The 25,079-nt window shown below is 38.6% G+C and overlaps 1 protein-coding gene across 22 annotated transcripts in view; it reads left to right on the top strand.

Moving 5' to 3' along the window:
• The window catches only part of GRID1 (glutamate ionotropic receptor delta type subunit 1), a 539,628-nt gene that overhangs the window by 306,881 nt on the left and 207,668 nt on the right, over window positions 1–25,079 (top strand). For all 22 annotated transcript variants that reach the window (XM_064430084.1, XM_064430089.1, XM_064430081.1 and 19 more), the window contains one exon: window positions 16,734–16,939. In XM_064430084.1, coding sequence (XP_064286154.1) covers window positions 16,734–16,939 — 206 coding nt within the window. The remainder of the gene's footprint in view (window positions 1–16,733; window positions 16,940–25,079) is intronic.

Raw genomic sequence — 25,079 nt, 5'->3', positions numbered from 1 at the left:
CATATCTGTATGTGATGAAAAGACTGAGTGTTCTTATCACTGAAATCATGGCTCTATTCACTTGACAGCATTTTCAAAGTTTTTTTCCTACATATTTTTTATTTCTTTCACCATAGCCCAAGCACTTGGTTAAGGTTAATATTAATGACTATCTATATGCATTATAATACAATTCCTTAGCTGAATAATAAAACTGTGTGTATTCATCCAGTGTATCAGATTTAATAAGCATTATCATGATCAAAGTCTGCTAGTACCAAAAGGTTCCCTGCCATTGCTTCCCTAATATTATTGCCTGTGCAAAATAGTTGGATGATGGTTTCTGGGATGGCCACCTGCAGGGAAGGGCATGTCAGCCTGACAAGCACAGGCTGATGAACACAGTTAGCTACAGATTATTCAGGATCAAAGCAGCAGGGAGCCGTGAAAAAAAAAATTCATCTGCTCCTGTATGGAGAGCTGGCATTTTCTCTCTGTGAGCTGGCCGTCCCACATCTATCCAAATGGACTGGCTTTGCCTGCTCCTCTCTCCATCTGGAAATGTCAGAGCAAGCTGTCTTTTCTGATCTTAGCCTCTGTCAGGCAAATGGAGAGGAGGCAGAGGGGACACTGAGCTTGCACAGAACTTGCACACACTGAGCCTCAGAGTCCGTGTGAAAGGCAGGGTACCATGCCACCCAAAGGGATGGGCGATTTGGAGGTGTGCTGTGGAGTCTTACCTTCCTAACTCTGAAGCAGTATATAAAAAGAAAGTACTGGTAAACCTGGAAAAACACCTCTTCTGAATGTGTTTGTTCTTGTAGGCAATAATCCTGGCCTGATTATGATGAGTTATTAACCCCTTGCATGAGTTTGGTGCTGCTGAAGTGGAACACTGGGCCCTCGGGACCTGGTTGTGTTCCAAGTCACAGCTGGATTCCATCCTACAAGGCAGTGGTTCTCCAGTCCAGGGGATGTCTTTGCAGAATAAATCCCCTGCCTCCTCTCCTTCCCTGCTCTCACAGCCCTCTTTCCCTCTCCTCCACCCTGCCATCCCCTGCTGCAGCAGCCCTGGGAGGTGTGGGGGAAGCAAAGCTCGTGTGAGCTGGCAGGAACTGCAGTGACCTTCAGGGACCCAGGGTGGGGTTCTGGCACCACTGGTGATGATGGTGTAGAGTCACCTGTAGCAGGGCCCTTCTGGGGTGAGATGGCCTGCAGGAGTGAGACCCTGTGCCTTAGGAAGGGCTTTAGGGGCTCTCCAGCTCCCTGCCTGGCCACGTTCCTCACAGGTCAGCTGTTGAGTTTGCAGGGGTCCCCAGGACGAAGTAAGATATGAGTGAATCTCACTCCATGTTCTCAGAAGGCTAATTTATTATTTCATGATACTATATTATTAAAGAATACTATATTAAAACTGTACTAAAGATAGAGAAAGGATACAGACAGAAGGCTTAACAAGAATGAATAATGAAAACTCCTGACTGCTTCTAAAGTCCCAACACGGCTGGACTGTGATTGGTCATTAAGTTAAAACAATTCACTTGAAACCAATGAAACAATCACCTACCACATTCCAAAGCAGCAACACAGGAGAAGCAAATCAGATAATTATTATTTACATTTTTCTCTGAGGCCTCTCAGCTTCCCAGGGAAGAAGCCTGGGCAAAGAGATTTTTCAGAAAATATCATAGTGACAGTGCCCATCCTGGCTGAGCTGCAGTGCTGAGGACAGCTCTGCCTGCTGTTCGATTGAGCCCCTAAGGGGAACATGCTCTGTTTCAGAGACACTTTAAAGGGTGGAGAAGAGTCTTTTTCGGGGTGAAGGGGGGAAGGTGGTAGACCATTAACGATTCCATGGAGGGAATGACTGAGATGTGAGTGAGGAACAAGAGTGAGGGTACTCTGGGGGTAGAGGTGAGTAGACAGGGGCAGTTGAATCCAGAAAACTGCACCAAAAAATGACATGAAAATCTGATACCTATGGCTGTGAAAAAAATAAACTCTAACTTAATTAAGTTGCCATTAGTTATATGTGCCAAATGAAAACAAAATTATGAAATTACTGCTTTCCATGTAACATAATCCAAAAAAATTTATTAAACCTGTGGGACACAATAACTTTTATTTTAACATCACTTTCAGCTACTTTCAGTAGAGCCTAAAAGAAACTAGGCAACTTTAAGAGGAGCTTGACCCTTATGTTTGTAACAGTAATCAGATTATATGAAATCTATAATTAGAGCAGTAGTATGAGACATTCAAATTAGTTGAAGTGCAGGCTGTAACAAAAATAGACATCAGACATCTGATGAGTCTGAGACATCAGACATTTGAGTGTCTATGCAGACCTTTGGAAAGTCTTTAACAGGAGAAAGTAGTAGTATCTGTCTGAAAACAGAATGATATTCAACCTTGAGTTTGATGTCTCCTTAGTATAACCTGTTCTTTTGATTCTCCAGTCAAATTATTTATGTAGAAAATGCAAGAAAGAACTGCTTGTGTCTTTAAAGGCTATATTTGCAGCTTATTTTAATTTTTCGACTGACAGTGTCACAATAAAATTGTAAATACAATTAGAAATTGAAAAAAAAAGTTCAAACTCTTAAATAACATACCTTATGAAATAAGAAATTTTGTTTTGTTTTCCTCAATTTTTTTATGTATATATAAATATATATTATGCTGCTCAGTTGGCTGAAGGGAATTGTAAATCAAAGTGACTATTTATTGCAGTGGGAATAAGGGATAGGTTGGATAAAAAAATGAAGACTAGAAATTAAAATATAAAGCATCAAAGGTAGTGTGAGATAAATACCACCAAAAATAATTTGCAGGAGTAAATTATAAAATCAGAAAAACTAAAAAGTTTTTGAACAGTTTGTTTTGATTATTCTCAAGTCCTTTTTGGTTTGTGGGTGGTTTTGGATTTTGTTTGTTCATTTGTTTGTTTTCTGTCTTCAGAACCAGGTCAAAAATGTAAATGAAGTAGCAGGCTTGAGGATACACTTCACTTTGTGTTGGTTCTTTCCTTTCTGTTCTTTAGTAGTTGCTGGAAGAATTTGCCTCAATATTCCCATGGCACTCTTCAGTGTCCAGTTCTTTCATTTTCACAGTCAACCTTGCTATCTCTCTTCACATCTCTTTAGCCCATGGGACTATGCACTTCACTAAATCCACTGCGAATTTCATGTGATTCAGTTTCTTCTTTTCTATGTAGGTTTTTTTACTCACTGTCTCTTCAAATTGTCATCAGCATACTGCAAAGTTCAAAAAGGTTCTTTTTTTTCCTGGTGTGTTTATCCTCAATTAACTAGTCTGTATTCATCTTAATATTCCTCCTTTAGCTTTTGCACTTATACTGTACCATGGCTGCTCAAGGGAAATGTTTTTATTGCTTGCTATTTATTGCTATAGCAATGGAGCCCAATACCCTCTCCTGCCTCTTGTACTACTGAGATTTAAGCAGATTTTCATGGTTTTGCTCAAATTTATCCTCATGGGGCTGGGAAAGAGTCCTTGGATATAGATGCATACACACATATGTACACACACATGTTATATACACACACTTAATGTATATATACATATATATACACACATATTGTACTTACATATGTTCTATGTAAGTAAATCTCAGCATTGTGGAATCAATACATCAGTCATCGATCACTTCATCTAGAGATGAGTGGGGTTTCTATAAGTGGAGAATAGGGGTTTGTTTCACTCATTAAAGGTTAATTAAAATTGTATGTTTCAATCATGGAAGTATAAATCAGAAAAATTATGATTTAAATTTGAACGGCACAGGAAAATGTCTTTTTGTTAATTTGTTTGTTTTTACTTGCAAGACTTAGTGATAGGGAGTGAAAGAAAGCATAAATCAGGATACTATTATAATATAACCAGAAACTGATAAGCTAATATTTTTAATATTAGACTCTTTCTACGTTTAAAAAAAAAAAAGAGAAAAAATGTCTCTAAAAAATGCAGTGACCTTCTAAATCTCAAGAGCTCAACTTCCAGCTCTCTCTTTTTCCGGTGTTAAAGCACATTTTGCTGATCATTCATTCCACTCTTTGAGCAAAAGACCTCTGTTCCTACAAACACTGAGCACTTGTTTCCAGGGGAAAAAAAATGTTTCTTTTTCATGGAAACAGTAGCTAGTGTAGGAAAGCCTCGGAGGTGGCTGGGGTGTGTGGTTTGCTGTCACTGGATCCGCACAGCGGTGTTTCTGGGGACATGTCAGGAGAAATGAAGTGTGAAACTGTATCTGCAGCCTCTTGCTAGAAGGCTTTGAAATCAGGGTGTTTCCAGCAGCTTACATGGCTGTCTCATTCCCTGAAGTTTACAGCTATATTGTGTCTGATGCTGTGCAAGTCAGTGTAGGGCTGTGTCAGGAAATGCATCCAAATAAACCACAGAACATTGAGAGCTGGAAGGGACCCACAGGCATTTTGAGTGAATGGTCCATACAGGGATGTTTATGGTGAGGAGGATGACGGTGCACATGAAATCTGCACTCTGTGACCAAGAGCACCTCTTGACAGTGAGAAAAATGATTATATGAGTGAATGAAGAGATCTGAAGAAATACCTGAACTGAAATGAACCTAATTTTTGCATAAAGGAGGAAATTAGGAGGATAAAATTACAAGAAAATCTAAGGGAAAAAAAACCCCTGAAACACAAAAAAAACCCAAACAACGAAAAACAACAAAAAACCAAAACCCCATTCAGTGTTATTTTGCCTTCCAAAGATTTCCAGCTGGCATTCTTAAGTTGCCTTTCAGAGATCTGGGCCATATTCTCCTCATAAGAAGCCTCTAACCCTGCTTCCCTCTGCCACAAGTTATTCGTTATAGTAACCAAATATATTTCAGATGCAGAAGTGCTTGAACATATTATGTAGGAACATACATAATGTGGTGATTATCATGATCAATAAACTCAAGCCCTAAGACAACTGCAAGAGGCCTTACCTATACTTGGTGCATTAATGGGCTAGTAGAATGAGAACTGTTAGTTCTCATCTGCTCCTTTTATTAATTAAAGTATGTGGAAATTATCTTAAAGCTGTGTGCTCGTTGTGTCCCCAGAATAAAAACCTGAGACTGATTCTGCCTGGAGTGAAGAGCAGAATAAAAGATAAAAATAAAAATGTTGTATGGTTCATCTGGAGTTCAAATAGACTTTCCACGTCTTTATAAAACATCACATAGTTGAATTGTTCCTGTGAACTCAGCAGATTTAGATTTTTCTTTCCCTCAGAAAATGCAATATGTAAAAGTAATGTGGATTTATTAGTTATAGTTTTAATATTTTTTGTTTTCCTTTCAGTGCATTGTAACAATTGTAATCTTTTATTAAGGAGAGGTTTCTGTTTTCCCCTTTCCAACTTCTCCACCAGAATAGAAAAAAGAGAAGTCAGTAATTACATTAGTCTTGTCTGTACCTGATTGATGGACTTTGAGATGTCTGGCAGTAACATATTATCCTATCCTTTCTGGCACAACATCTTGTCCTTTTCCAAGCCATTGCTTTATTTAAAGTAACTGAAATTAGCAGAGTGTCTGCTCCTGTGAGCTATGTTGAGATGTGTGGATTTGCCAGCACCCACCAAAGATAGCAGCACCTGCATGCTCTTGCTGAGACGGAGATGTCCTTCACATCCTTTTTTAATGATGACATTTCCTCTGGTGACTTTTGGAGTTGCCTGACTCCTTTCCAGTAAATTAGAAGACATTAGCTAAGGAGTGAAGTTAATTAGGGGGAAAAACGTAAGACCTCTTGAAATATTAACCTTAGGGTGTATTGGATTTCTTAAATGGTCTTCAGATTAATGGCTGTGATAAGTGGAAGAAAGCTTGTCAGATTTTGGGGGAGTTGCTTCATCTCTGAGTCTTACAATCAAATTTAAATTTACTGAGACACATAGATCTCTCAACTCATTTACTCATAAATGCACATACAGGAGATGCTATAGGAACCTCAATTTCATAAACATGCAAATAGACCTCCCCTGCTGCCACTGAAATAGACTGAGAACCCCAAATATGTCTTGCTTTTGGATATGAAGAGTTGACTCCTCGGGTATCTGTTTACCATTGTCCTTTTCTACAGCTGAGCATTTAATGATGAGACACTGTTGTCCTAAGCCTGTAAATATTTGTCTTTGCTGTTGCTGTGTAGAAATAAAGTAAAAACAAAAGATTTAAAAGACTACAATGCCTTCATAAAGGCCAGATATTCCATCATGAACATAAGCTGTTAAACTATCAGGATTGTAGCTTGGAGAAAAAAAAGTAGCAGAGGAGCAGGGATTAAAAAGCTGAGAAGCTTTTTTTGCTTGTGTATTTTATTGCTGTTTTGGGGAAGAATGTCTTCACATCCTGAAAGATGTAAGTGTGTCCTGTGCATTTTAAGTGTTTGTCCTGATAATCATCATCAAAGGAATAAATTGCAGTGTGTAGTAACTATGCACTATATTCATATGTTGAGAGATCTTGTACGTGGGAGGGGACTTGGCATTGAGTTTCCTCACACAGAGCAAAATACAGACTTGAATGTTTGTGAGACTAAGGCCTGCAACATCTCATTTTTCCATTTGTAAAAATATGCTTGTTTTGTTTGCAATCTGATGAGTGGAGAGCCTTCTGTCAGTAGTCCTGCTGCAGTGTTCCACCTCAGAGTGACCAATTGTCTTTTCAGTAATCATTATTCATTTTGTTCCTAAAGCATGGAGCTAAGAGAGGATGCCTGAGGAGGTTTTAGCTGATGAACAAAACTAAGATGATCTATGTTTTTTTTTCTCTAACATGTTGGTTATGTGGTTTTTTCCACCCCACTCTGGGTTCAGAGTTGTGTTGTTAGAGAGTGGAGTACTTGTATTTGCGGTTGTACTACAGTAGTTGTCATGATGCAAATGAATAATCGGCAATTGATTTTTTCCCTTTGTTTGTTATTGGCAGATTCCTACAAGAGGGAGTAATTGGTGGTCATTAGATGTGACATGAACTTAGTTTTTGTTTTCAGCTCCCTCTTTCTTCTGCCAAGAGATTTGTTATCTCAGTAGGGATCCTTCTCATCTCGCTTTTGTCAGAAAACACTGAAGAAAAGAGGAGTCTACAATTGATTTTTTTTTTATCCTTTCACATTTTTCTGCAGAGCTTTATGGAGACTATCTTGCAAAAATGGGCTTTAAAATAAGTAGGAAATTAAAGGAGGATGCATTTTTTTTCTCTTTTTCCAAACTCGATGTCTGTATAAAAATGCTCTTTGTGAGCAAAACAGCTATCCAAGGAAATCAAACTGCCAATACTACCATGCTCATTACAACCTGATGGACATCATGTAAATAAAATAAAGCTTGTCCAAAGGGTCCTTCTTCCCTGGTTCTGAGCTAAAAATATGCCCACTGTTGTCCTTGCCTTGCCATCAGGTGAGCAAATATTGGCAGGTTCAGGATGGGCTTGGCAGGGCAGTGAGCTCTGTGCAGCTTGGGCTCCTGGTGGGCTGGTGTCCATCTGGTGCCTGTGCTCTGGTGACAGAGCCTTAGTCAGAACTGCAGCCAGTGCCCACCCAGTCAGGGAGGGCTCCTGGGACCAGGCTCAGTGTCCCTGAAGCACCTGGTACTGAATGCTCTGTAAAGTGAGCATTGCAGTGAAACCTGCCCAAGTGGCAGTGCAGGAGGTTGGAGGTAGTACAAAATTAACATCGTTAAGGAGTTGGTTGTGAAAAATTTGAGACTGGTAAAGAAATTGTAACCTTGCAGAGAATGTTTCCTCAGTCAAGACTCCATCCCTGGAGGATGTCAACGGCATTAGAGCTGACTCTGATGGCCTCTGCTGTTTGTGTGCCCAGACACATAACTTTACTTGAAGCTACAGAAACAAGAGAAACTTTGTCCAATCACAGAATTGCAGAATAAGCTGAGTTGAAAGAGACCCATAAGATCCTGAAGTCCTACACCTGGCCCTGCACAGCACCATCCCCAAGAGTCCCATCATGTGCCTGGGAGGATTGTTGCTCTCAGGAAGAGCATGCTCCTTGAGCTCTGTCAGCCTTGGGGCTGTGACCACTGCCCTGGGGAGCTGTTCCACTGCCCAAACACCCTCTGGGGAAAGAACCTTTTTCTGATATCCAACCTAAACCTCCCCTGACACAACTCCAGGCCGCTCCCTGGGCTCCTGTCAGTGTCAGCACAGAGCAGAGATCAGTGCCTGCCCCTCCTCTTCCCCTCAGGAGGAAGCTGTGACTGCAGTGAGGCTTTTCCCCTCAGCCTCCTCCTCTCCAGGCTGAGCTGACCAAGGGATCTGAGCTGCTCCTCACACAGCTTCCTCTCAAGGTCCTTCACAATCCTCATGGCCTCCTTTGGACACTCTCTAATAGATTTATATCTTATATTTTGATGTCCAAAACTGCACACAGTATTCAAAGCATGGGTGTACCAATAAAGAGTTGAATTATTATTTGCTGACTTGGAGTTAAGTAGACAAGAGCAACAAGCTCCTGTGTCATGTATTTATACATTTTATACTGTCCAGGTGTTTATAAAGTACATTGGGATTCTTAGCTGAAAGGTGTTGTATGAACACACACGATAATTACTGTCGCACATGTGAAAGAAAAAGGTCTTCCTGCCAGTAGCCTTTTCTCAAGGGGCGATTTAATTTCTTTATCTGCAGTAATTCCATTGCCATCTCTGTTGAGATCAGAACATGCAGTATTTAAAGCTGACTTAAACAAGAGAGAGATTCACTCTGCAATCCATTAAATCCAAAGGGATGAGCTTCTGACTTCTCTGCTGGACACTTAGCTATGCACACATAGAATGACTTCTGTGTGACTTCTGATTTTCTCTGAATGAGAAGAGAGAACCTTTGCCTCTCTATTTCGGGTATGCCCTTGGCACATTTGGTTTGTTTTGGGATGATTTTACTTGCATTTGCTTATCCCTAGTTTAGGATTACTGGTCTTATTCTGAAGGGTGCTCTTCAAATGTCAAAATACAATAACCAAAATTATCATACAGTAACAGCTACATTTCTGTGAAAGCTGACAGGCTTACAGTCCCAACATCTAATGGGTACTATTAATTCAGGTATTGATGTAAAATAATATGACTTCAGAAAGTCTGCGTCTCAGCCCTTCAAGAGAAAAAAGATGTGCTTTCTTAAGGTGGATTGATGTTTTGATTTCTGGTACTCAGTCACAGCAAATATTAAACTCAGCAATTTAATGCAATGATTAAAATTAATTTATGTGAAAAATATTTCATTTCATCTCAGGCTATACATTTGCAAAAGCATGTTTTCTGCCAATACAGCTGTTTTTGGTCTCACAAGAATATACAGCAGTTGCACTGTGCAGTATCTTGAAAGGTATTTTAATATATAAACAGTAGTAGTGAAGTGAAGCTATTACAGCTCATTTCAGTGGTTTACCATTGGGCAAACAGTTGGCAATTATTGCACTTGGAAGAATCAAATGGATGATTTGAATATAAATGCTGGTTCTTCAGTGAATTCCCTTTTTACATCAGTTGTAGCATATGCCCACGATTTTTCCAACAGTAGTGAATTTCCTGAGGTGCTTTCCCTTGTGCTTTTGAATGACGAGTGTTAAAAATCCAGCAGCAGAGACCTGTAGTTGACCTTTCATGCTAAATGTGAAAGGGCTGTTGTAGCCTCTAAAAGGCTTTTGTGCTTCTGGGCCTCCTGAGAAGCTCCAGTTACCTTCAGATTGGATCAGCTGTTTCAGGTGTGAAACATCAGTTGTGCAGAGTACCTTAAATATTTTTAACCTTCTATGATGAGTCTGGAAGCATCTGTTTATGCATGCAACGCATCTGGCTTTGTGGTGCATTCTGTCCCTTTTCCATCTGTTTGGGAGTGAAAATAACCCGTGATTTGACTCTATTCAAAGTAGTTTTTATCTTTGAAAATCTGAAAATAATATTGATGTGGGCAGTATCGAAAATTTCTGCAGCTGTATAGAAACTTCAACCTTTGATATTACAAGGAGTTCAGAGTAGAAGTTTGCATCTGGTTGACCCTGGTGTTTGGATTGAAACAATCATGGTAGGACTTTCTGTTTCTGTGGAGAGGTGGTCAAATGTCAGTCTGTGATCTTGACTTAAATGGTGAATCAATATTCTATGCATTTTTCAAAGTTTAAATTTCTAATAGCCTGCTGCCTCTTTTTTTCCCCCTGAAATGTCTCATTTCTTGCTTTTCTCTCATGTCTTTGAGACGGGACTGTGCAGCTTCTAGGTCTGTTTGGTCAGGCAGGTGCTGGTATATTGCTTTGTGTTTGGTCCCTGTTAGTAGGACTGTCCAGAAGAGAAAGGTAAAATCAGGAAATGGGAGATCCAATGGGATTCTGAAAAGTCCCAAGTTTTTATGCTGGTTGACAGCTGATTTGGATGCTCAAAGTGTACATTTGCTTAAGGGAAGCTGAGCTGTTTTGTGGAGGAGAGAGCTTTGGAGGGTTACATGGACCATTAGTGCATAGAAATACAGTGAAACTACACCTGCCTTAGGAACTTCTTGCACTACAAATTGAATTGTTGGGAGAATATTCAAGGGGAGCATCCACAATTCCTTCTGATTTACACTCTGTTTATCAGAGACGGGTCATGGACTGAGCAGAACTTCCTGTCTGGTCTCATTTGGTCCAACTTTTCTTAGCTAAGCTGAATAATAAAAAGTATCCAACCTAATTAAAGGATTTATTGTACTTGATATTCTATCTACTTGCTATAATAATGACTACTTAGTTACTGACTTCATTTCTCCATTAAAAAAAAAGGCAAAGAAATAGGGATATAATTGCAGAGGTGTTACTGTGAACTCTGGCATATCTAAAAGCATGCAAGAAGCTAAGGGATTTTTTTTAGTTGAAAGTTCTTGAAATAAAACTTAATTAGAAGTGAGGTAACTAAATTAAGCACAGTTTGAAATTGTGAGTTCTAATGTTTGTTGAAAAAAATTATATTAGCACTGATTGTAGGAATATGGCAGGCAAAGACACCCAAGGAATTTATGTAGGTGAAGTGAGAAATACAAGCTTGGGGAGGTATTGTAAGAGCAGAGAAAAAAAGTAGAAAATATATTTTATTAATATAATTTTCACATTTTTACTTGGCTCCAATAAGTATTTATGTTCTAATATTAATGCAGTCATATATATTGTAACAGACTACGTTGTTATACTTTCTAGTCCCATCACTCTGTTTGAGCAGTTAAAATCATTCTGTGAGTATTTTAGATTGAAAGTTTCAGTGCTTACTCAAAATCTGTTCCTTCTAGATGATTTGGACAAAATAATTCCATTCAGAAACATTTATAATAGTCTTTCTAGCCTTTGGAGAAATGAAATGCAGTTATTTATTGACTGAATAATAAGAGCTACTTCTGAAGTATGTCCACTTTCAGTTTTCTAAAATTCTAGAATATGTTCAAATCCTTCAAGTAGGTTATTATCTGCTGCAAGGACACAAAGATGGTATTGAAAATAATTTATTCAGCAAGCTGACAATGCAGCAGGAGACTAATCATCAGGATATGTGTCTCTGTTTCTAACACCAGGCATATTATCCCTTATTTCTAATGCAAACAATTGGCAGCTGTGAGAATTAGGGAGAACAGCCAATATAAAATAAAAAGAATGAAACCCACGAAACTGAAGTGGTTTAGGAAACATGTTTCAGAGTGCTTATGTGTTATCTTTCAAATCAATGAATCCTGGAGATGTGTGTTTTATTCTGTGCCAAGAAATGAAATAATTTTCCAATTTATTGTAATTTTGATTCTCTTCAAAGTAGATCTTTGAATGAGAGAAGAAACAGTATTTTTTTTCTTCTCTTTTGGAATTTAAGTATGAAGAACAATGCCTTGAATACCCATCCTCAGTTCTTGGAAAAGGTAAACTTATTTTTGTAAGTGTATAAATGCTAAAATAATGAAACTATCCAAGCCTCTCTGATACTCTTCTCACTGCTTTAAATATCATCAAAACAACGCTCAAATAAAACTGACACTGGGGAAAAAAGTGTGAAGTGTAGAGCCTGCAATCTGCAAATGAGAAAACTCCAAACCTCACCATCTCCTGCCTGATCTCATTGTTTTTCACACTCATTTATTCCTCCCTTTTCCAAATGTACCAGTGAAAGGATTTGCGTAGGTTATTTGAAAACAGAGCTGGGTGACGGCACTTAGTCCTCGCAGAATCTGCTTGGATGGGAATGACAGGGTGTGAAATTATATCCTGCTGCTTCTTCAGCTGTGCTTTCGGCTCCAGCTTGGGACTTCAGTTTGCTTCCAGCTGTTTTCCACCCAAAGTAAAATGTTTCCTGGCCATGTGCTGCCTCTGTTTCTGTCAAGTGGGGTTAGGAACTGGTGTTGAAAAGACGATATAGTGCTCTATACCTCCTGGAAATTCTTTTCTGCAATGAGCCATCCTAAAAGGCCAGCTGTGCCCAGCCACACAGCTGTTTCACACAGAAATAATAGCTTCAAGCTCTTTTGTCAAGGCCAAGAATCAGATCCTGTAAATTCATGAAAGATGAATGCTACAGTAAACTCTAGGAACTTTTTTGTATAAAAAAGATTATAAATAATGTAATAAAAATGAAGTGCTTTGTAGGTGACAATAAGCTTTATAGGCAGCTAATGCCACATTTGGTACTATTCTTTTATGTTTGTGCTCCAATCAGGCAGCACAGTACCCAACCTAACCTCCAGCAGGAAATTATATATTCCATTATTCCTTATAGTACAATAAAGCCCTTTATTTATGGCAAGCGTTAGTTTTGTTGTCACAGTGACAGAATTCATATCTTAGCAGTGTATCAGGCTTTCCTTCCCTCCTTGTAGTGGTTATCCCTAAAAGTGTCCTATCCTCCTGTTGTCAGATCTGCACATGTGGGTTATCTGTCAGCATTCGGACGAAGGCTCTCAGACACAGAGATTTCAGTATCTCTCTGGTCAGATGTAACAGAGAAGGCATAAAGGTCATAAGAAATTTGCCTTTTTTTCAAACTTGTCTCACCTTTTTCTAGTTCCAGCCTGCTGATTCCACGGTTGTGGTTGACACTAGAGTATTGTAAACTTACCCGGTTATTGTGCGGTGTCATGGATCCCTTTATGAGAAGTGCATTTTCTCTAGCACAGTTTTCCTTCTAAAGCGTTTCATCCTCTTCAAGAAACTGATGTTCTCTGAGAGGAAATGTTGAAATATTGCCTCTGAAAGTCCTCATGCTGAGCATGCACAAATCAGAGGGGCAATTAGAAAATTAAATTATGATGATGTGATTTCAAAGGCCAAGTGTAGGCTACAACCTGAGACAAGCAAGTAATTGTAAAACTGAAGGCAGAGGTAGCTGTAGGTTGTGTACCTACATCAAACTGGTCTCTCCTTTGTTCTAGACTGAAGTGAGAATTTGGATTGCCATACTTGGCCTACAAAGTGTGAAATGAATGGGGACAAGGAATTATTTCATTAGTAATGGACCAGAGTTAATGGTATCTAATGGTAACTCTCTAATGTTAGACTCTAAACTTTCTAATAAAAAAAGAAATCACTGTTAAGATTACAAGAGGCAGGAAACAATTGTATTTTAACAGACAAAACTGTTTATAGAACCCTTTATTTTAATAAAATTCTATGTGAACTGTATCAAACTTCCTTTAGTGTTGAAGAAAAAAAAATAAAGGACTAGCAGTCCTAGATTATGAGAAGTGGAAAGAAATTCATAACTGTACATGTGAATATTTCTGTTTCAGCTTCTGTGGAGCAAAGCTCACTTTTTCTTTAGTGTTGCATGGACTTGTGATCTTCTAAATGGAGGAAAAAAATGAGGGCACTCACTTCCTTGTGTGATGTCAGATAAAATAAGACTGAGCCTAATTTATTATGTCTTATAAACAGATGCTCCTGCATATGGGCATGTGTTTGTGTATTTGTGTACTGATACATTTTAAGAAATGATTGCCCTCTTGGTAATTGTTGTGAATAATTATTTGTGAAAAAAGATTCCATTATGTAGGCACCTAAAGTTGTCAGTCACCTCTTCAAACAATTCTCTTCTGTTCCCACTTCCACCTTTGAATTCCCACCAAACCTCCTCCTTTTTCTGGTGTCAAGTAGGAGCAGGCATGTCAGCATTCAGGAAGGTATCATCACACAGTTCTTTCTAATTGCCAACACTGAATAAATTCACATTCACTTATATCTGTGAAACACTCACAGATTGTGCTTGCACAGTTGAGCTTGGACAATCTCATCCATCTCAGATTTTGCTTTCTCACCTAGCTGGAAAAATTCAGAATCCTTTCCATTTCTCAAACTGGAAAACAGTCAATTTTCCTTGGGGCAAGGGTTTGTAAGGGAATATACAATGCCCTTCCAAGTCCAGATAGTCTTACCTAGTGCATCAAGTATTTTGCACTTGTCAATAAGAACATTTCTAACCAGTAGTTCATCAGGTCAGCTGAAAACGTGAGGCAAAACCCCCCAGAGCAGTATCAGCACAGTTAATCTTTTATAAACAGCTTTTCTTTGGAGGCTTGCACAAAAAGACAAGTCATTGTTAAACCATGAGAAAGGGAATTTTCTTACTGCTTGTTAAGCACTGCAGGTAATTTTGAAGGACTAAACATCATTGAAAGAAAAATCTTTGTGTTTTGTGTCACGTATATCCATAGAGTTTGCACATAGTAATGAATGCTTTCTAATGAATATAAATTCACAAAATCCAAACTGACTTTGAACTTTTGTGAAATGCTTTAACCTGTAAATGATAATTGTTTGTCACTGTCATTATTTCAGCACACCTGCAATATTTAGCAGTTATACATGTGCTGAAGTCCTCTGTTGCTTTCCAGGAATACCTGCATAACAATAGACCTATTCCTGGGGTTTAATTCCCCCTGACTGGGAATTTTGGATGGTGAGCAAGTCTGAGATTTATGACAGTGAGACAAAGCTGCTATGGACTTGCCTGAGTTGAGAAGCAGAAGATCAGCACAGCCCCCATGAGTGCACCTTTCCTGATGGTGTGCCTGGCTAGATAATCACGTCAACCCAATCAAAATTAAAATGTCAGTAGAGAGTCTGCTGTAGTTGGCACAATCCAAGCTTAGTTTCTACTATTTCTGATGTGTCTCTGCAGTTCAGCTGATTTTTGAAGCCAAATTAATCATATTCACAAGCATTCTCATGTTTGGATAGAGGAGTGAGGCTACTCAAGGCAGCTTGTTTTTGTTTTGGATCTGACATTTGCTAGTTGACCCTAATATATTGCACTTGTTCATGCTAAACTGCTGTATCGTCACAAGATGTTACTTATATTGGGTCTGAGATGTCATTTTTTTAAGGGGGATGAAAAGGACTTCACATGTGTGTTCTGTGGCCATGAAAGACCTTGTTCAGGGCTGGTCCAAGAGCTCACTCAGGGGTGCCAGCAGGGAGCACTACTGCCTTCAGCTGGACTGGGCTCCATCCTCTGACTTGAGCAGTGTCACAACTCGGTTACTTCAGCATTTAAAAAACCCCAAACTATCTACCAGCTGGTACACTGTAGTTTGTAGAGATTGTTAGTTACAGTGACATTTTCTGAAGACAAGATTTCATATTGGGATCAGTAAATGCGCTCTATCTTCCACCATTAGGCTTCACCCATGAGATGAAATTTAATCACAAAAGTGTGAGAAATGAAGGTGAGAGGCTTCAATACTTTGTTATTCATGACAAGTTAGACATTTTTCCCCATAAAATTAAGGGTTTCTAAGGACATGGTACAGCTGTGATCGAGTCACTGCTAATTTTGAGAGCAACCTGGTTCAATATAAGCTTTGACGTTTTTCTTGTTCTAAATTTCACTACAAAATAAAACCTCAGACATTTATTACAGACAAATGCTGAGAATATGAATGAAGATTGAGTACAATTTGAACGAGCAGATTTCAGCATGAACATATGTATTCCTTCATGTTAATGCCCAAAAAGGTGGTTAAGGAAAATGTATTTTTTCAAATCATCCTGAACTTGAGGCACAGAGCTCAAAGGAACATGTTTTGAAGGGGCTTTTTTGCTTGATTTGTCTTTGAACCACTTTATTTTGTTTTTAAGCACTAAAATATATTGTAATTACACTGGGGCTTTGTGTATTCTTTTATGAGTTTATGGATAAATGGTAAACCTCTGGTTAGGCAGTTTATTTCTAGGACAGGAGAAAAAAGGGTGAGTCAAAAGGAAGGCTGTGTATGTCCCGGATCTTGTATTTTTTCCTTGGGAAAAGCAACTGTGTGAGGTTATAGAAAGTGAGAAATTTAGGCATGAGTGATTTATCCCCTGCTTATTTATCTGGACCTGGATTTCTGCATTTGACCTGTCATGCTGTTGGGGTGGGACTTTGTTATCTGTGCAGTGTTAAACCCTGTAGCCTTGAGCCTCTGGGGAGGCTTGCAGAGCCACCCAGATGCATGAGCTGGCTCTTCCCAAGAGTCGGTCTCAGACCTCAGGGAAAGGTAATTGATGGAGTTTCCCTGTTGGCACTCACTATGAAAAATGGCTCTGTGGAATGCTCTTCTTCAGAAAGCACTGCAGGAAAAATAGTAAAGAAAAAGCCTTTTCCACCTAATTAGTGCTGCTTGCCTAAGTGGAGGAGGTTCATGCAGTGGCTTTTTTATTTTCTATTTTTAATTAATTAATTTATTTATTTTAATTTTTTTTTCTCCTCCTTCTGTGTTACAGATATACGTGGGCTGCAGGGATTTCTCGATCAGGCCTCCAGGCTGGGACTTGATGTATCATTACAAAAAGTGGACAGGAACATCAGCAGAGTGTTTTCCAACCTTTTCACCACCATGAAAACGGAAGAGCTGAACCGCTACCGGGACACGTTGCGGAGGGCCATCCTACTCCTGAGCCCACGGGGAGCCCAGACTTTCATTAATGAGGTCAGTGCACAGTTTCTTTATCATCAACATTTCAGAAACAAGATTATGACCCATGTTTTGCCATTTTGACAGTGCTGGTTGTTTAATGTCAAATAAGATTTTCAGACTCTAGTGCCAGGGAATTGAAATGTCACATGCTCCATGGAATGCTTGCGTTGTGGTTAATGCAAATGGGGCAACATGGACTAGATATTATATAATATAATAAAATATACAGATCTGTGGGGGGTAATTGTTTTTGTCTGGTTGACTTCTCTATCAATGCTTTTGTCCTGGATTTCAACCACTGTTAATAAGTGATCAGAAAATCTGCAATAATCTTTAAGAAATGAAACATAATGTGCCTGAAAGAGCTGTCTTTGCTATGGAAATCTCCAAATTTGTCTTAAAGGGGCACATTACTGATGGTTGAAAATTGAATCAAAGAGATTTTTATGCAATATAAAGTTGGAATTCCATGTTTGTCTTCTTTTCTTAGTGGTTTCTTGAAATCAGCGATGCTAATTAGGACAGGGAGTTAGCTGTTGGGCAAACTTTTAATTAATGTGCTGTGGGCTAAGTTTTGGCATTAATTAGTTTTATTCAGCTTTCTTAATATTAAATAATGAATTATTTTACAGTGCTTTCTATGTCAGAGTTAAGAATGAGAATTTGAGCCTCAGTTTAAGTTTGTGTATTTATTAGCTAAGATTTTGGCAATAAAGTAGGGGTTTTAATTTTTTTTAACTAACCAGGGATATGACTGAACCAAGAAATTAAAATGTGGATGGGATGTGTTTCCAATTATCAGTTTTGCTCCATCAAAGCCTGCTAAATTAAAAAAAATAAACTCAAATTAGCTCATTAGGGTTTTTTTTTTTGCCATAACAGCCTTAGTAAATTATCCACATTTGTGTTCATCAGTGATCTTTTAAACAACAAGGTAAATTTTATCCTAAATAAATGAGGCAAATAGGTAGTTTGGAAAAGACTAAGCAGAGGGATAAATTCACCTCAGGTTTGTGCACACACAGGCATTTCCAGCTGAAGAATGAGGGAATTACATGCCCTCCAAGCGTGTGCAGCTCTCCACAGCTCACTCAGCTGTTTTCATAGGAGACCTCCAGCAGAAATGCACATTGCCAGGGAGTCCTAACAAACCATCCAAGCCAGGTTAAAAGGAAATGTTTTATTCAGACCCCAGCTGGGTGGAAGTTGTGTCCCCCTTGGGGATACAGGGCTCTGGGATTGTTGGGTGAGTCAGATGAGTGCCCTGTCAGAACCCTGAGGTGTCTCCAGGGTAGGGGCCAGTATTAAACTGTATTAAACTCTTTTACTACTCACTTCACCTTAAAGCACTGTGTATTATAGGCATTAAGACTAATGACCCTGATATATTTCCAGCTCCCTGCAGGAGTTTAACAGTGGGCAGAAATGAAAAGTAATTTATTTGGCAATCTTCCTGTATTGAATCTTGATTGATTCAGAAAAACTTTATAAGAGAAAAATTTAAATCTTAGAAAGGAATTCTCCAAAGGCTTGAAGACACGAGGTGCAGAGCGTAGGGGGGAATCTTTCCAAGGCAGAGGCTGAACTTCTATTTTGTGGAGAGTTACAATGAGTTCTTCGGTACCTCAGTCAATAAGTGCAACTAATTATCTACAGCATATTTTCATGGAGTCTAGAATAACAACCTGCAGCTTAAATGAAATACCCACTCTTATGTATTTTGCTGAAATGCATCATTTGCAATGTGTGGCAGTATGTTCCTTCGATGGCTTTTCTCAATTCCACAGCTGGTATTTTTTACTATAGGTGCCATATTGCTGTATACTGACTGCTGTTGTTATCAATCTCACTCTACACCTTGGAATTGTTTGAGGGTTTTTTTCAGTTTTTGGGGAAAAAAAAACCCTCTGAAAAAAACCTAAGCAGCAATGCTAGAAGAAAATGTAAGGGTATGATTTTTAGATTTTGCACATATTTATTTTCTTTTTTCTTTAACTCCAGTTAGAAAAAGAAATTGAAGAACAAAGAGGTTTTAAAGCTGGAAATGGAAAATTTTATGTGAAAAAGAGGCTTCTTACTAAGATTTTCAGTTTTGCTGAGTTGATATTTTGTAGTAGGGAAAATTGTCTGACAAACTTGATACAGATTTTTATTTAAATGTGTTGGCTAATAGCATATCTTCATGAAATCCAGGTGCTGAACACCAACCCTCTTGTGAAATGCAGAAGAAAAATAAGAACAGTATTTGGATTACGAAACCTGAAATAAACAGATTTAACAGATTTTTCTTAGCAGAAGTCATAAGTACCAGCCATTGGAAGCTCATACAAGATCTATTTTGCCTTGTTTGATACTGCAAGTGGTATATTTTTCTTCCTAAAAATACATGTCTGGGTTTCAGTCTCATCATCTCTTAGGTGGGCCAGAGAGATTTTGTCTGATTTTGGATGTACAAAGTAAGGGGACTCTGCCTTCTCATGTGTGAAAAACTTCTGAATTGTGGAAGAATTCAATTTCTATAATTTTTATTTAGGGATTCTTTTCATTTAACTGTCATAACATCTCAGTGACTGGTTCTGTCATGTGTCAAAGTTACTGCAGTAGAAATTATTGACCTTTTGTCAATTTTAAAGATTTAGTGTTTTGCTATGAAACTGCTTTGACTGTAAGAATGGAGAGGAGATGGAAAAAATTCTTTTCAATGGTATTGCTATAAACCTAGAATCAGCCTTTATTTAGAATAGGGATGGTAAATGCATTTATAAAATGTTAACTGTCTTAGGTTATGCATTAAAAGGGCAATTAGGGACTGAAGCAAACCTAATCTAAAGAGTGTCCCTCCTTAAACAGTTGATAAAAATGTTCCTTTCTCCGTCTGCAGAAATCCCAGATATATTTGTCTCAATTGTAACAGGTGTATGTGTGCCAGGAAAACAATTCTGTATTTTGAAAAATAGGTGATCCTCTTGCAAGGAGATAAGAAAAACTAATAATTCAGAAATGGGAAGATTTAGCACTTTTACCTTTTCTGTTTGTTTCTTTGGCCCAGATATAGGAGTCTGAGACTCTAAAGGCTCCCTCCTTGAGATGGTGAGGATTCACCTGCCTCTTTCACTTCGCAATGAATATGTTTTTACAATTGCAAGTAGAGGCATTATTTGTATGCATTGCTTTTATCATTAGGTCTGTACAGTGAAATGAATAAATGGAAGAAAGTTGAAAGAGGTGACAAAAACGATGAAAGGATGGGAGAGCAGGACCTCTGAGGAGAGGCCTCAGGAACAGGCTATATACAGCCTGCCTGGGGGAACAGAGCTGCCAGGCACTTGAGAGGAAACAGGAGTGGAGGAGGAGGAATTATTTAAGGTGATCATGGGATGTCTAACAGGAAGTAATGACCCGTAGCTAAACAGGGAATGCTTTCTAACAGGGAGATCAGTGGGACAATGGGAGTGCTGGGCAGGAGAGTTCAGGGAGGCATCATCCTGCAGGGCATTCAAGAGTTCACTGGATAAAACACTGGTAAATCAGGCTAGCAGTTTGTCCTGAACTGGTGTGCAGGATGTTCTAGGTGACCCAGGAGCCCTCCTGAAGACCTGCCAGGAAACATGTGTTGTGTGAATAAGTTTAGAGTTTGTACTTTTTATATACAACCTATCTGAAGAGGAGGAAAAGATCTTGTAGTTCAGCACTTCTCAAGTTTCCTGTGGCAGGTGTGCAGTTCCTGACCTCTGTGGAGGGTTTGGTTTCTTAATTCTTCAAGAACACATGGTTTATTTGGGATATCTATTTTAATAGGATTTGTCTTTATAAATATAGGTGATATCAATTGCTTCATAGACTTGACTCTTCCTCCTTTGCAGTATTTATATAGAACCTTTGCTTTTGAACACCAGTGAAATGGAGGCTGTAACCCAGTTGCATGTAGTTATTGACTTGAATATAGAAGGCATTATCTGCTTTACAAAAAACCTTTAACTCAGCATTACATGTATTTTTGGCAGGTTCACTAAAATGAAAAATGTTTTTGTTGAGGTGGATCTCTGAAGGTGCTGTAGTTCCTTGTGAGCCTGCCTTGCCTGTAAGCTGCAGGAAGGTTGTATGCATATCCCTGCAGCACAGCAGCCTAAAGCAGAGCTCTCTGCATGCCTAGGATAGTAAGCAAGTTTAAAACAAGAAGACTATAATGAAAGAGAGCAGATTAATTCCTTTAAAAATTAATACAAAACTGCTTTATCAGTGTGGCAGGGTTATGTGAATCACAGCAATTCCAATTTGAGCTGAAGCTAAAAATTTCCAGTATAACACTGTGTTAAACAGCTGTAATTTATCTCTGCCCTGTTTATATAATCACCTCAGTGTCCTCATTGGAAAGCAAAGCCTTCTCTGTTTCTTTTTCACCCTAGTTCCTGCGAAGTGTTCTGACTGATTCCTTTTAGAGCTCCTGCTTTTGGGTTGGGCTTTTGGGGTCATTTCACAGTGATTTGTGGCCTTCCTTCAATCCTGGCCACTGAAGATGCTGATCTCCTTCCTCCCAGAGCACTCTCAGCGGGCACCTGTTAGAGAACTGTGCTCCAACCTTCTCTCTTCCCTTCTGCAGTTGGTGACATGCTGTTACTTGACTGGAGCTCAGTGAAGTATTTATGGCATCTTGAACAATTTGCACCCACAAGCAATTGTATGAAATAGTTTTCCAGGGACATTCACTTCTCAGAATTTAACAGGAAAAAAGTTCAATATTAATTTTCTGGCACTTAGCACTTCATCTCTCTCTTTTTTAAAATTTTTATTTATGTCACAAACATTCAACATATTAGTCCATATCTCTGTTTTATATGCAGTATATAAACATCTCGAAATATTGTTGAATAATTTTGGGAAAAAAATATGCCTCTTCTGTTTCTAGATTTCTGAGTGCTGGTAACAACTGTAGAAATAATACATTCTTTTTTCAAGTTAAATTATGCCTGCCTTATTTCTCTAAATCCTCCTCTGGTGTTCTATTTCTTCCTTAGAGTTAAAATCTTGTCTGCTATTGTTTACATTTTCAATATGCTTAGACTCTTTGTGCTTAAAGAGAATAATAATTATAATTAAAGCCCAAGCAAACCTCATTGAATTGCTAAAACTTAAGTGTAAACAAAGCCCTCCCATTCTGGGATAAATTGGCTTTGAAGCAAGTTTCTTTCCACTGGGCCAAAAAACCTCCCAAAACACAAACCCTCCTACATTTTTCTTCACAATGACTAATCCAAGGGATGGGGTTATGCTCACAGGGATCCCAATCAAATGTGTTTGGAACACTCAATTACATGGATCTGTAGACACTGTGAAGAGGAGGGAAAATTGTTGAACAAATGACTTTATGAATTGCTTGCATAGCTTCATTTAAATGGCATTCCTTTTACTACTGCAGGTAGAGGTGACAATAATGTTAAATTACTTTTTTTTTTACTCCACTAGAATGTTGCATGAAATTTTGAACCTGAATGTTGAAATCATGAGAGGCAGGAGGCTTGCATCCAGTTTTGTATATCTAACAATAACTGATAGCAGTTTGGTGAGGCTTTATGGGTCAGTTGAGCAAAAAAAAAAACCCCCGGAAATTGGATGCACTGGCTGGAGGTACAAAAAAGCCCTTTTGAGTCTAAATATTGCTTTATTGGCATTTTTGCCAAGTCTCTCAGTGTCAGCAATGATGTCTGGTGTGAAAGAACCTGATTTCTCTGCTCATGTTCTCAGTCTGATGACTGGGTGCATATACATAGAGGATCATGCATTTTTAAATGTCATTAAATCTGTATGTACTGGAACCAGGCTTTCCTCCTGCTCCAAATGCTTCATCCTCAGTGCACTTGTGGGTCCTCATTTCATTGCAGGTGTTCAGCTGATAAAACATGAGTCATTTCAAAATTTTGTTGCTGTCCACACATAAGGATGTCAAATCCAAAGGAAACTCTGCCAAACATCTAGTTGAAAAAATTGTTAAAAAATCTTGAATTAACATTTGTGTTGTGAATCGTTTTTTAAACAAGTGATTTTTTTCAACATTGTTTTTTATTTTTCATTTGCTTTTGTAGAACTCTGAAGAGATTTAACCTCAAGATAGGGAAGATTCTGTCTGTCAGGCAAGGCTGCATTTATGTTTGGGGTTTTTGGGAGGAACAGGATCTATTAATGATTTGGAAACAGGCATGTGTTGTACTGGGACAGACAATCTACTTTCTTTAGTACTGCCTTTAAAGCACTCAGTGCTGGCTTTTGCAAGAGCTGAGACAGGACAAATCTAGTAAGCACTAAAATAACATGACTATCAAAAACTAACCTTCTCTTCACCTACTCCTTCACTCCTTCAAAATTATTTCACTTCAGGTTGTTTGGGTGACTCTTTGAATACTGTGCAATTTAAGGATAAAGTTCCTATGCAGCGGTATTTTTAGTATAGTGCAAAGTGGAATTGAATACTCTGACATATCTGTGGTCATTATAATACATAAATACATGCAAAATGTTTCTCTGAAATACTGCAAAGCTGAAGATGACTTTATCATTCTCAGCAAGGATAATTTTCTGCAATTTAGGTATAATTTGCCAGAAAGGAGATATTACTAATTAATTATGGATGATTAATTTTAAAATAGGCTCCTGCAGTTGCATTTCATCACTATACCAGTGTTTGACTATTGTAAGGCACTGGCAGAAACACCACAGGTACATGAGAAAAATATGTTTGCCTTACAAAAATCAGAAAAAGTAATGGCCATTAAAAAGCTATTTACCATCTTCCAGTTTTACTTTTTCATATAAATCTAGTGACTTTTTTAGCTGACTGTTCTGGGGAAGCTTGGATTTGAGGATTAGAAAATACATACTGTAATTATTCAATATTGAATTTTTGAACTTATGACACCAGTGTATACACATCATAGGTACAGGTTGACTTTTTCCAAGTTTCTAAGCTCAGGGACTGACTTGGGAGTATGGGACTCTGCACAATGATCTCCCCCATAAAATGCACTTCTAGACCTGTTGTGCTGGATTGAGAAAATCACTGATCCATTTTGCTTGTTGTCCCAGAGGTCACAGAAGATGACCATTATCCTTGGAAGGGATGAATAATAATTGCTGATAATAATTTGCATCTGCTTGGCATCTTTTCACAGGAGGTTTTTAGCAACTTTTAGCCCGTGAAACAAAATTATATTTACCCAAGACTTATTTTTAGTTTCAAACTAATTAAAAAATCAATGTAAGCCTTTACTAATTGCTGGCAGCACACAGTTTAGTGCTCTGTAGGAGAGAAGAGCTCAAGTGAGATTTATGTGGGTTTAAGATTAATCCCAAGGAAGGCATCCTAGGACTGCTGCTGGGTTCCTCTTCCAGTTTTGTGCACCCAGTGTAGGTGTGAGGGTGAGCCTTGTTGGGGCTCTGCCCCCTGTGTAGGAAACACTGAGTGCTGTGTTATGTCTGTTTCTTCAGAGTTCAAAGGGCAGAGTTCCTAGAAAATCCAAAGTAGAGGGTCGAGGGAGCACTTTGCAAATGCAAGGGGAGAAATGTTTGGGAGCCTTGATCATCAAGGACAAGCAGTTAGATCTGATTAAATAAAGGTTATAACTTGAGACAGAGTGGTAACTGTGCAAGGAGATTGCCTTTTCCTGAGGCAAGGAGTGTTCTGTGTCAGAGGAACAGCGCGGGGTGTCGTCAGCTCCAAGTGCCAGGTGTCACTTCATTTACCTTGGGATCTTGGAGGGCAGAAAATACCACTGAACTAGCAAGGGTTTAAGAGCTCTTTTGGAAAGGGTGTGGAATCCTATGCTAATAATTATTTTTCCTGGTGCTTTTATAGCTGATGTGCTTATTCTTGCTGTACTTGAATGGCTTGTTATGAACTGGGATGTTCTTTTGCTGGGTGCTGTATAAATTTGTGTCCCTAAAGAATTTGCAGTGTGCAAGAAATGACAGATAAAGATATCTATGGAATAAAAGGGAATGATGATGAATGTTGTTGTAGGACACAAATAGTGTACTCATGCCACGATTTTAGAAATTAACATTTTGAAAAGAAAAGAAATTAAACTAAACAAAACAAAGAATCTTAAAATACTTGTGGGAATGTTTTATAAATAGGGGTCGGTGAAGGACATTGACACTA

The sequence above is a fragment of the Passer domesticus genome, chromosome 8, assembly GCF_036417665.1.
Source record: "Passer domesticus isolate bPasDom1 chromosome 8, bPasDom1.hap1, whole genome shotgun sequence".
Taxonomy (NCBI): Eukaryota; Metazoa; Chordata; class Aves; order Passeriformes; family Passeridae; genus Passer; species Passer domesticus.
The sequence above is the reverse complement of the archived record's forward strand: the minus strand, read 5'-3'. Positions and strand labels throughout refer to the sequence as shown.